Below are 13,525 nucleotides of genomic sequence, written 5' to 3' on the forward strand. Positions count from 1 at the left end.
AAATGATGCCGACCACAACATCCCCTAGCCATTGTTTGTAGTTCACAGATCTCCATCCCAGCTTTCCAGTGTCTTGATGGTAGGTTAACCGTTTATTGTTCCTTCACCATTGTGAAACGGTAACGACATGATTGATTTTGCTTCTGCATGCTTTGCACACTTCCTTTGTAGCTGCGCGGTCGTTCTATTGAATATAGGTGGACAAAAGTCGCAATGCCTTTTGTAAATGACCATGATCTAGCGACAAAATTTTTGAAAACAATGCAACCTTTAATAATCACGCGAAAATTGGCTGGCCTCATCAGTAGTCAAAAAGCGAACGAAGCTAATACACAAGCTTGTGAACGTAAAAAGCCCACCAAACCGAAAAGGCGGTATGAAACGTCAGGCGTCAAAGAAATCAACCCTATGGAGATTGTGCGTACTGAAAAGTCGTAAGGCTGTGGTCTCTTCAGTGTATGTTATCTGGCTCATTACAGGAGCATATTGGTTGCATTGACAGAGTTCAGAATGAAGTCAAAGTCAGTAAATGACGTTAAGCAGGAACTTCTTCACGAAGCCAGAATGATCAACCATTTGGGAGATCATGGAAACCTTCCACTCCTTTTTGGCACAGTAACAAAAGGAGACAAATTAAAGCTGGTAACACAGTTCCATGGAGAAGGGGACAAAGTCTAACTCTATCGACAGCCATTAAGAAAAAAAAACTAGACAAACCTCTTTGGTTAGGCATTGTGAAGGGAATTTGTGAAGAGCTTCATCATGTACATACCCATGAAATTATACACAAGGACCTAAAATCAAATAACGTTGTTTTAGAAAAGCGAGATGAAGTGCAGTGGAATCCTGTGATAATCGACTTCGGAAAAGCCCGATTTATAACATCCAAAACCACTGATGTCTCTGATGGCTTCAAGTCAAGCACTTTCCAAGAGACGCTACTCCCCACATCGCTCCAGAAATTGTCGCCGGTAGTGGCTGGCAGTCTATTACATCGGATATTTTTTCTTTAGGAAAATTGTATTCGCTATTCTACACTTGCTACCCACGCCAACTGCGATTTCACTTAGAGTTGCAAAACGACTTAAAGGACTTAAAGGTGTAAAAAAACGAACCGGTATATTTTAGAAGCAGACTCTGATATCTGCGACACCTAAACTTGCGAGACAAGTTCTTGAGTTACACTTAATGATTAGCTAAGGGTGATTTCAAATCACTGTAAGCTCATTTGCATAAATTTTTTTGTCGGCCTAAGCTTGTCATGTTTGATTCAATCTCCTAATTTTGACATTTTCCTCCGTAGCATGTGAAAAGTACATGTTTATGGATGAAGCTAATACTTATTTTGTCAAAAGTGATTTCATGTCAAATTCATTAATAAAACAAGACTTGGCCTTATCGATTATATTCCTTCCTGCCTCTGTGATTTTTTAAAATGCTGCATGCTATAAACAGGTATAGCAGAACAGGAAGCACTTTTTTGTCTATAAAGAACTCAGTAGTTTCGTTCTTGAACAAATTAAGGAACTGTAAATATACATGTACCAGCTGTAAAAGCTAAAATGTCATCAAAGTAAGCTAAGTCTCTGACAATCAACAAGCTTATTAAGAGGCTTTACAACGTACATTCTAAATTTATTCACTACATTGTGTGTGTGGCGTATTGCTAATTGCACGTGTGATTGAGTTCTTGAATGAATTTCTTGCACATTTTTTAATACACATGTATAAGCGAACTCAGAGAAGGAAAAAAAATCATCAACCCCCTCTCCACGGCCCTCATCATTACTTTAATTTACTGCGAGATTGTCATTGTCTTCTTCTGTGTCGACGTCTTCATCATTTTGTGGTCTATGATAAGATTATTCCAGTTGTGTTTTCACTGAATATGAGATTTAAACGAGTTGAATTTCTGAAATGATTGGCCACAATCGCCACATGTTATCGTGAAGTTTAGCTCATGACTCTGAATAAACTTTACATGACTCAGGAGCTCCTTAAGGTACTACTACTGTGCTATGTTTATTTTTCGTGCCGTGGCGGGAGAGTGGTGACGTCAATGCTTTTGTTTCCCCATACGTTGAACCTTTGAACCCAGATTAGTCTTGCATTACTAATCCCTCTGGTCGTAAGTGACATGGGGTGAACGGAGCAAACCAATCATTGATTTAAAAATGTGCGCGCAAAAATAACGTACAAATACCAAGCTCTGCATCATTAGGATCCTCTCGCTTGTTGACATTTCAGTTTTGAGGTGTTTACTGAATTGTTTTTCCTATAAATTGAAAATCATGGCTATAAAGACAGCTAAGGACGTGAAGACATGGCTCGTTGAGCTCGATTTTGAAGAGTACACTTCGAAATTTCACGGTAAGTAATCACACAATGATTCTTGAAGAGCTAAGTATTGTCTATTTTACTTGTCCCGTTGACCGAATTAATTGTATCTAAATTTTACATTCAAATCACTCAAATGGCGGTGCCAGTAAAAACACAGGAGCCAGTTTTCGTCTTGTGGATGTTATGCAGAACGTAAATCATTGGTTTACGGCCACTCAAGCGTACAAAACATCGAGCTATGTCATTTGCATAAACGTGCGTTTTGGCGGAAATTCATCACCAGCCAAGGAATTAACTTACTTTTCGATTGGAAATTAAGTGAAGTCGCCTTTCAGATCATAGAGTGCTCAGCTCGTACGTTTTTAGTTTATTTTCGTATGCACCGATCCTTATGGAGAGCAAGCTCGATAAACAGATGAACAACAATTAGAAAGATAAGACAGCTGCCACCTGAGCATGTAACAGATTTTAAAATGTCAATATTCAAGCTTAAAGTTTTGTAAAAATCAGAATATTCCACAATATTTAACAATTATATCAAAAGGGGATCCTGGGAATGCATTTTACGTCTTTTCCGTTACAGTTACCCCGTAGGAAAACCAGACGGGAAGGGGGCGTCATCGAATTCGGAAATCCGAGCTGGGGGGTGGGGGTTAAACAGTCTTGCTATCCGTGATGGTGGTGAGGGGGATTCTGGAATAACCCATTCCATGGTTCCAACAAGTTATTATTACTCCATTACAAAGTGAAGCAATATTCAGCAGTCAAACAGCCATTCCCAAAATAGTGGCTGTTTAATATCGGTTTAACTGCTGATTTAGTGATATATTAGAAATGATCTGCAGCTTTCAGCACAATTTTCTGGAAAGGCAATAAATTATTATTTTAGAAGAATAACAATATAACATGTCTGTAATCAATTACACTGTAAAATAATGTTATTACTTAACAGATATTGGCATTGATGGAGAAGCACTTTTGTCTTACTGAGAGAGCCTTCAAGCAGCTCATACCAGTAATTGGCCACGGAATGAAATTTCTCAAAGCACTTGAAGAGCTTCAGAAAAACTGCCCAGCTGGTGGCAACATTGTTGTGGAAGCTGTGCAAGAGGATCACGATCAGGATCAGGATTAGGCCCTGGCCCAAGCCCCCCCCCCCCCCCCCCCTTCCCCCCATCTGACGAGGAAAATGATAAGGTACGGTCATTTTTGTCATCATTATAACTGAATCTTAGCATGTACATTGTACTTTGAGCAGGCTTAAACAATCTGCTAGTTAAACCATTTTACCCTCACGTACAGCGTATTCAAAATCTTAATTCCCTTGTCTCCAAAAAAGAAAAGGACGTTAACATTCTATTTTGTTCTGTTTTTATGTATTAAAGGACATGCATTGCAATACAAATTGAAAACAAAGTCTCTTTGAAATGTTTAAGCCAAAGGTCTGATCTTATTTTGCTGTGAACAGTTACTGAGAATGGTGGCATTTGCTGCCTTTAACCAGTGGCTCACTCAAGTAGTACATCTGGATTGCTTGTTAGTGAGAACTTGTGGCATGTATAAATATGTGTCAATGCAGATTCTGTTGCTGTGTAATGTTGCAATCCTGTTGCATTTAACCAGTACCTCTTTTGAGTACCTTATTTAGTTGATCATCAGAGAGGAGACACATTTATACTGTACTTAATAAATTTCAAAAAAAGGAAATGTAAGCAATCATTAGAAAGTAAAAGAACACAATGCTTGTCTCGCAACAAAAGAAAAAGAGAAAAAACTGTATAAAAGGGATTGATTGCACTCATGCAAGGCATACAAGAGGAAAATAAGTGCTTAAGTCAGAAGGTGAAAGTCCAAACAGCTATCAAAGAGACGTATTTTGAAATGCGACAAGTACAGTCAACTCTCCGCTAACGGACACTCTCGTAAGCGGACAGCTCTACTTACGGACGGCTTTTTAAATCCCCGTTTTTACCTCCCAGTCAAACTTTCTATTTACACATTACCGTAAACGGACACTCTCTTGTATGCGGACGCGGACACTTTTGAAAATGAAAATTGGATTTTTCTTTTGTTTACGCTCTCTCATAAGCGGACACACCATGTACGTAATTGACTCTTGGCAATGAAATTTGTCTTTAATTTGCAATAAATCAACAAAAATATGACCTTTAACAGAGCAACAGAACAGCGGGGATCGCTTTTTACAAATTTCAATTTGTCCGCGGCAAAGCAAGCTGTCCGTTCGTTTGACATTAACAAGAGTCCGACGAGACATTTGTAGTGTCACGTTAATTATGGCCTAGCCTGTTCACGGACGTTTTTTTTTTCGTAAGATATTGGCGAGCGCCAATATCTTACGAAAAAAATAAACATCTGTGAAGGGGCTAGTTATGGCCACGTTCGTCATGGTCTACTTTACTTCTTGTTTCTGTTTTCAATCACTGATTGTACCAAACACTGTATCCCAGATAATCAAGCTTGGACTTGAGCCACGGTAAAGATGTTTCAACATCACCATAAAAAACGTATTTACAAGGAATTTCCATGCCGTACCCAGCTCCTCTGTTGACAGGTTTACCCGTTATGATGGCTTTCCCTTTGTTTGTTCCGCGCTTTAAAAACTTGGTGACAAATTCAGCCATCCTCAAAGGAATGTGACCAAGTATCTCATCGAATCCAGACACTGTGTTAGCGTGTTCCTTGGCTGTGGTTTCAAGACTGCAATCTTCTAAATTAGGCCTTACTACAGCAACCGCATTCACGTCCTTGATGTTCTTTGGCTCGCGTTTAAGGGCCCTTTCCTCATTTAGTTGTGGATCCCAGCCAGCCGCATCTTTGTATACATGATAACCGCGAATGTAGGACTCAACCATTACGTACGATTCTGTCATCCTGTTTGCCATCGCTTTATACAGCTAGTCAAGAGATCACAGCAAAATGGGGTCCGTAATGCGAGGTCTTACTTTTGAATACAGTACAGTAAAAGCTCTTTTCACAGCGTGTGTTTACTGTTGTTGCTTGTCATCGGGTTCTTTTTCAATGAAAGTAAATTTAGTGTTTGTACGTGTGTGGGCAGCTCATTTCAATTTCCTAAAATCTTGACGTCGGTACCTTTAGCCTGTTAAACTGTCGATAAGAGGTGTGAAAATTTTCCAGAACTCTTACAGAAAGCTAACATCATTTAAAAGTGCAGTATCAATTCTACCATAAAAATTCGTTTGCTTTATCGTGTTGATTGAAATACAGTATCTCTATCACTGTAGTTTGTAGTCCTGGATACTAACTGTATACAGTACACTGCTTCGTGTCATTTTGACAGATTACAATATAATCCCTTAATTCGCGTGTCAATCAGTGTGATTTTCTGCCATATTCAGTGCATTGGCGAGTTTATACACGTGTAGGTTGCTGTGAATATGTCGTGCTGCAGTAACTGCGCGAACGTTACAAAATATATTTGTTTAACATGCGAAAGGCCAGTTTGTAATAAGTCAAGTGATTGTTCGGTGTGGGCGGACGAGGAAAATCCAGGTTGGAAGGCAGGTATTGCTGTTCCCTGGTGTTTGCCCTGTTTCGACAAGAGAATTGCTGCTGAAAACCTGATCGGAGATGAAGAATTCAAAGAAGACAAGCCAGTCAATCGTCCAAAGCAGCAAGTGAATCAAATACAGGGGAGTCCTCAAGTGGAAAAAGCAAGCAGCTCGAGTAAGGCGAAAAAGAAAGCAAGACAGGCTACAAACGATGGTCAGAGCCGCAAGTGTTTACCCCTAAGTGAGAAAGTACAAGTGATCCGTGCCTCACAAGATGAAAAGCAAAGCATCAGGCAGCTGGTGAAGAGGTTTGCTTGCGGAAAAACTCAAATAGCAAAGATCATTGCTGATAAAGAGAAAATTATGGATGAATGGATGTCCAATGGCAGCTCCACGATCAAACGAAACAACTTCGAAAAGTATGAAGAGATAAACCGCATTCTGTGGGATTGGTATGTCAAGGCTAGAGCAGCAAACATCCCAGTGGATGGGCCTTTACTCAAAGAAGAAGCCAGGTTGATTGCCAAACAACTCGGCGTGACAACTTTTAAAGGAACAGAAGGCTGGTTTTCTAAGTGGAAGCAACGGCACAACATTGCGCAATTCAATATCGCTGGCGAGGAAGGGGATGTTAGCAAAGACACGGTAGAAAGTTGGAGTGAACGTGTAAAAGAATTGACCAAGGGATATGCAGCTGCCGATATATGGAACGAAGACGAAACTGGGGCATTTTGGAGAGCGCTTCCAAGCAAGTCTCTCTCAGAGAAGGGAAAGCGATGTCGTGGAGGAAAGAACGCCAAGCAAAGGATCACTGTCGCTTTCTTTGTGAGCGCCGACGGAAGAAAGGATAGTGTTGTTCTTATCGGAAGCAGCAAGAAGCCCCGTTGTTTTGCAAACCTTGTAGATATTTCGCGCCCGTGTGGCGCTCAGTATTTCAGCAACGCAAAGGCATGGATGAAAACTGAGATAATGGAAAATGTGATATCCAAGATAAACAGCAAGATGAAGCGGGAAAATCGTAACATCATACTCTTTCTTGACAATGCTCCCTGTCATCCTCCCTCCCTAAAAGGCAAGTTTTCCAACATCCGAATTGAGTTCCTGCCGAAAAACACCACGTCACGCACACAGCCTCTTGACGCAGGAATCATCAAAACTTGGAAAACGTACTACAGGCGGAAGCTATTGCGATATGTTGCTGGCCAAATGGATGGAGAGAAAACTGCGAGTGAGATTGTCAAGTCCGTTAATTTGCTGATGGCTGTACGATGGGTGGTCAGCGCCTGGGAAGAGGTTCCAGCTGCAGTCGTCTCCAAATGCTTCAAGAAAGTTGGGATGTATCCCGTTGAAAATCTCAATGCTGAAGAAGATGACGACCCGTTCGAGGGAGAAGAATTGATGGATCTTCCTGAATTGCTAAGCCATATTTCCCCAGGACTAGACATGTCAGCGTTCGATGACGAAGCTGAGGCCTTTGAGCCACCAGTGGATACCACACTTCCAAACTGGAGAGATACCGTACGACAAGAAATAATCGCTGCGTCTATCAACGAAGAGCAGGTGTATGAGATAATCGACGATGATGAGGAATATGACCAGCCCCTGCAACTTCCGGAAATTACATCTGCGGAACAGGCGCTGAAACTTGTTGGGAAGCTAGCGGCATTTTCTGACTGGCAAGGAAACGAGCCGCTAGTCCAGGCAATTACCAAGGTCAATGATGTCTTAGTAGATATGCGACTGAAGTCTCTATTGGCAAGGAGGCAGTCAACCATAACGGACTATTTCTCCTAACTGTCATAGGACCAAGCAAACCTTCTCTGGTCACGATATACCTTTTGGACGACAGCAATAAGTCCCGTTGAACGTTTTATGAGAAGAGTTATGTTTTTAAGAAGCACCAAAGTTACATTTATAGACGGCAACAATAAGTTCCGTTGAACGTTTTATAAGAAGAGTTATGTTTTTAAGAAGCACCAAAGTTACATTTATAGACGGCAACAATAAGTCCCGTTGAATGTTTTGTTAGAGGAGTTATGTTTTTAAGAAGCACCAGAGTTACATATATGGAAGGCAGCAATAAGTCCCGTTGAATGTTTTGTTAGAAGAGTTATGTTTTTAAGAAGCACCAGAGTTACATATATGGACGGCAGCAATAAGTCCCGTTGAACGGTTTGTTAAATGTAGAAGAAATACTGTATATATATTTTTTCGAGTTTGAGCATTTGACATCAATAAAGAGTTTCGCTTTATACCTTCACTTGCTATTTTTGTCTACACAATAAAACACAATTAACACCTGCTAATTAACTCTCCCGTAAGCGGACATCCACCCTATTTTTCTTTGGTGTCCGCTTACGGGAATAATTCTCGTAAGCGGACAGCTCTGCTAACGGACACGTTTTTCAATTCCCGAGGGTGTCCGCTTACGAGAGAGTTGACTGTATCAGAAAAAGAAAAAGGCAAGATTAAAATGTAAAGATAGCTTTCATGGTGCCAGTAACCAAGTGGCTAGCAACAACGAGAGTGAAATTTTGAAGATAGATCCCTCATTCCTAGAGGAAGTTGAGGGTGCTGGAGAAATTGGGAAAGGAAGATTTGGGACTGTTTACTTGAAAAAAATTAGATCTTCTCCAGTGGCAGCTGAGTACTTTAAAGCATGTACTTCAGGTAAAGTTGTTGAAAAAGAAGCATGTTATGCAAACAAAATTTAATGTTGCCACATATATGTACCTGTACTTTATGGCATGAATATCACAGAGAAGCCATATTTCATTGTCAAACAGTATTATAGGAATGAAAGCTTTGAACCTATTACTCTTCAAAAGGTAATAAGTCAGGATATAGCAGTCTCCATTTCAGATTATGAGCACTGGCTTCATATAATTATTCAACTCATTGATGGCCTTTGTTACTTGTGTGGCAAGGGAATACTCCACAATGGTATTAAGAATGATAACGTTGTTATTATTTGTAGTTCAAATGGTTTATTTTCTCCTGTACTTGTTGGCTGCGGAAGGGCATGTCTTTACAAGCAGACGGGGGTATGCAGCCACAAAGATTTTATGGAATTCATTTCTGTAAACTTGTATAATAGTTTAAAACTTATTCTAAAGTGGTAGGGTGATAAGGTTTGGAAATATTGTGGAATGCAATAATGAGCCCTTTTATGAAACCTGGTATACAGGTAACATGTAATGCCAGGTACCATGTTCTTAAGCCTGGCGAAACTTGTTTTGGAATCTACGGAACTGAACCCCAATACAACAAACCCAGAGTGCTAAATTAAATCCACATTATAACAAATGCGATTCAGATCAGGCTCAAACAGTTAAATAATACTAAAAATGAAAATCACAATGATAAGCCATGGCTGTCTTCACATGAACATCCACCGTGACAAAACCTCTTATTTGGATTTTGTGAACATTTCTGAGTACTTTCTGGTGGAGTTCATATCACAGCGTTTAAGTTTCTAATAATTATTTTTTACTTTAACCAGGAACAAACAAATATTCAAAGGACTGCTAAAAGTTAGGACAAGGCTTTTCCTTTTCACCTTTTCAGTGGAAGCCTGCAGTCTCCATGAAAGGTTCACTTGGCACCTGACAAGCAGTTTATTTGCACTTTTGAAAAAACTCTGGATGAATCAACTGTTGCTTTCTTGGCAACATATTATGTTTTCACGTATAATCATCCTCCAGGTTTAAGAAATTTTTGTTTGTATCTTCAAAAGTGCATTTTGCATATCTAGGATGGTAAAAGTTGCCTTCTTCTGTAATGTCATTTGTTACATGTAATTCACTTCACGACCAACAGTTTAATATTTCATCTGAGGTGATTGCGACCAGCTAACAAAAAATCAACTGCATGTGTGTACTATATTATTTTATGGCTTGTACTAATATTCGAAGGCCTTGAAAAGCCCTGTAATTTTAGATTTTAGAAGAAAAGAAATTGCTGCAAAAGGTTCATGCTTGAATTCATGCTTGGGTAGGGCAAAATTAGATTATACCATCTTAACTCTACAGCAGAATCTCATGACATTGAAGCGTCTAACTCTGGTTCAGAGCTGGGGTTTTTCGAGTTTAAAAACTTCTTTATTTGGATGTAACATAGCTCATGCATTTTCCTGCGCATGCAGCTTCAATCTCATATTGGGGCATAAAATTGGTGTTTCAGAATCTCCAGCTCTGTTCCAAGGAAAAAAAGTTGCCACTTGCACGCTTCAACGTCCCATGCTTCTGCTCTAACGGATGAAAAGATCGAGTGCACATTGTGATTTTGTGATAAGTGCATCTCAGCCTGTGCTGAACACTTTTTGAAAACTTAGTTTCTGGCACTGGAATACTCCTTGAATTCTCCAGGAATTTTATTTACACTAACTTAGCTGTCAACTGCTGTAGATACATTGCCATAGCATAATATTTGTAATTTACAACTCTTCAAGGTCACCTGTTGTATAATAATGGCCAGATTTAGTGTACTGTACTGTAACAGTGATATAGGTTTACATGTATGCTAATATTTCAATGACAGCTCTGGTAAACTGTACCTAAGATGACAGAAATAAGTGGTCGTCCAGTGTTTTGGGCTGTAGACATTAGAAATAATTAAAAACAACAAAGGAACAAAAATTAGTGAAAACAGAAACATAGACTTCCTTTACCTTGTTGGAAAACTAAGAAATCTTTTGATTACATACAATATTCAATATTTTACTTAATTCATATAAAGTGAGCTTTTAGCTTGGCCTTGCAAACTGAGTTAGATGTGAAAAAAATGGATAGAAAAAATTGTGAATTCCTTATTATTGCGCTTTTTTGAGAGTATTTTATAATTACAAAACAATACGAGTGATTAATTTAACCCATGAAAGGAGGCGTAATAGTTGATACCTATTATACCAAAGTAGACAATATATTAAATGTTTTAGGGAGTAACGAGGAGAAGTGTTTGTCACGGGATATTAAAGAGTAAAATCACTAAAAGTATTTTGAACGTATAAAGATTACGTTTATAATTATGGTGTAACAGTAAGCATGGTGATTTTTAATCGGATGAACTTTTATTCAGGTGAAAATGTTGAATTGAAAATCTCATTTCGTCTTGTTCGATAAAAAAGCTGAGTAAATTTAACCCAAAATATTGAGTAAATCGATGCATTCATGCTGAACCATATAAGTGAGTAAATTGTAGCAGTAATGCTGAGTAAAATTCACTCGAGGGTTTGAGTTCGTTTAACTCAGCAGTGATTAATTCTATGCACATTTATGAGTAAGAGTTGACTCAGCAGTGAGTAAATCTACTCAAGTTAACGACTAAAATAAACCCAAATTTAGGGGTAAAATTACTCAAGGGAAATGCATTTATACTGACCCTTAATTTTGAGTAAACGATCAACTTTCTCACAGATTGAGTAAAACAAACTCTTTATTTTGAGTAAACCAAAGATCAATACTCTCAAAGTGACTATGAACTAAAATCATAATAACGAGTAAAAAATAGCTATTAGAATTCTACAACGACATCAAAATCTACCTCAAACAGCAGAAGCTGAAGTTTGTATCCAGTGAAAATAAATAAAAGTTTAACTTTGAAATTACAATTGACTAATATATACATATATACAACAAATTCCCAAAATATTTCGCAACTGTGAACATTATAGTATCTATGGGACCACTCTCATTTGCAAGCCTCTTTAGTATGGACCTGGCCTCGGTTTTTCAAAAGGTGGATCACGCTTTCCACCGCAGAAATCACTTTCCAGCAGATAAACACTAGCAAAACCAATTGAGTTATCCACTGGATAGTGATTTATCCGGTGGATAGTGCTATTCACCCTTTAAACTATAAAGGGCCAGAACTACTACAATATTGTTCAACGTACAGTTTACTACAATACTATTATGGGCCGTTTTTTAGATGTGTATAGAGTAGTTTTCCTGTAGAGTGTTACAAGGAAAAACCGAAGAAAAAATGTTGGCTAACCAAACAGTGTTTTGACAAACAGATGGCATTAGCTGATAATTTTATTGTAACTCTCAACGCTAAACAGAAACGCCCACTCTGTACATACTTATAGACAAAAACCTAAGTGTTGGAGTTTCCCTTTCAGTGCTGTTTTAACCTATAAAGAGGTAACTGAGACTGACTGAAGCTCATGGAAAGAATTTACTAAAGAAATTACAGAGAATGGCAATTTTTTACTGTCCCGAATGTGTAAAATACATTTTAGCAAATACAAAAAAAAGTTTCTCAGTCCAGGAGAATAATTGAACATAAAAACATAATATTTTGCTAGTAATGCAACAGTTGCCTCCACAAGGGATGCCTGGAAATTACAAATAACACGCTTGTCAAATGCCAAGTGCACCACTTCACAACTGTCTAAACTCCCAGTGAAGATGAGAAAAGGAAAAATCTTTTCGTTATTTTCTGCAATTCTTGTTGGGCTTGCTCTCTCCTGTGGAAATGATTACGGAAAATTAGCAATAAGATGGAAGGTTTTTAGCCAGCGAAATGAATGATCTATTGATGATCAATGCTGGCGCACCCGGAAAAAAATGTCCCAGTGCTTCTAACAAGAATTGAACCTATGGCCTTCCGATTACTATTTCAAATGCAGTGCACATGTGTAGGGTGTTTGTCACAGAAACCTAGTTTGATGGCTTGGCTACCACATGTCTCTTGTAGCTCAAAGGAGTAGTTAGGTCATTTGTGATAACGACCATACAGCCAACCATAGTGCAATGAAGTGCAGTCTAATTTTAATCTGCAAACTGTTTTAACAAATACCTGCGTTGGACTTAAAAATCACACGCATTATAAACTCTGAGATGAAACATAACAACATTACACTTACAGGCGGGATGGATTCCACAAAATCTGTGTGCTTACACAATCCAGACTAATTCCCTGCAATAGGAATGGCAATACTGCCATTGCAAGTTCAGCCTTTTCACCTAAAAAATAACCAACACACTCCTAAGCATCTAAAAAAGTAATAAGGAGTGATCACCAACATTTGTGATTGAATTTCAGTCCTAAATGTTTACCTTTACCTTCATTTTCAAGTCCAAATCAGCAAATTTTACTCCTTACACCTTCTCATAACCTTACACCGCTTTGCAAACAAATGCCGTGATAAAATTTCAAAACCACTAATAGCAACAAATAATTTAGAGAATCTTGGGGAATTGCAAGACTTGGTTTGACTGTGCTAGATAATGTGGTGTATGTACAAATTATCACAATATTTACCGGCAGTGGGCCCTATGTCATCTCCATCGTTATCCTCCAACAATAGAAGGTAATTCTTGACTTCTTCAGCCACCTTCCCCTTTTTTGTTTCTGCCACATGAAGAATTGGGTCAACAACTTGATCAAAGTTTGCCTTAAAGGTGCTGAGAACACTTGTTCCCAAACCCAAAATTCTTTCAAATTCTGCAATTATCTGGCAATACAAATTAAATGACTGGTGAGCATTGGGGTAGCCTGTTCTAGGCTGTTAGTTGGTCAGAGGAGGGAAAAGCAAGCCTGACTAAAGAAAAAGCGAACACAATAGAGAAAGCTGTTCCTACATGTAGACTTTCACCCTTGCCTTTTCCTTCGTCCCAAAATTGTTATTTCGAAAGTTTCTTGTTGCATGA

The 13,525-nt window shown here is 38.7% G+C and overlaps 2 protein-coding genes and 1 pseudogene across 2 annotated transcripts in view; 2 read left to right on the forward strand and 1 right to left on the reverse strand.

The window, feature by feature from the left end:
• Positions 1-213: 213 nt before the first annotated feature.
• On the forward strand, positions 214-3,475 carry LOC138012821 (serine/threonine-protein kinase SIK1-like; annotated as a pseudogene).
• A 2,281-nt stretch (positions 3,476-5,756) lies between these two features.
• On the forward strand, positions 5,757-7,664 carry LOC138012828 (tigger transposable element-derived protein 6-like). Its single transcript, XM_068859739.1, has one exon. The coding sequence runs from the start codon at positions 5,757-5,759 to the stop codon at positions 7,662-7,664; it is 1,908 nt and encodes a 635-aa protein (XP_068715840.1).
• A 4,599-nt stretch (positions 7,665-12,263) lies between these two features.
• LOC138012836 (uncharacterized) overlaps positions 12,264-13,525 on the reverse strand; it is a 4,910-nt gene continuing 3,648 nt past the window's right edge. Inside the window, exons 5-7 of the mRNA XM_068859750.1 lie at positions 13,137-13,333; positions 12,739-12,838; positions 12,264-12,339 (exon numbers count right to left, since the gene is read on the reverse strand). Coding sequence (XP_068715851.1) covers positions 12,264-12,339; positions 12,739-12,838; positions 13,137-13,333 — 373 coding nt within the window. The remainder of the gene's footprint in view (positions 12,340-12,738; positions 12,839-13,136; positions 13,334-13,525) is intronic.

The sequence above is a fragment of the Montipora foliosa genome, chromosome 1 (genome assembly GCF_036669935.1).
Source record: "Montipora foliosa isolate CH-2021 chromosome 1, ASM3666993v2, whole genome shotgun sequence".
Lineage (NCBI taxonomy): Eukaryota > Metazoa > Cnidaria > Anthozoa > Scleractinia > Acroporidae > Montipora > Montipora foliosa.

Coding starts and splice junctions, on each gene's coding strand:
- LOC138012828 (XM_068859739.1), top strand. CDS start 5,757: ATGTCGTGCTGCAGTAACTGCGCGAACGTTACAAAATATATTTGTTTA.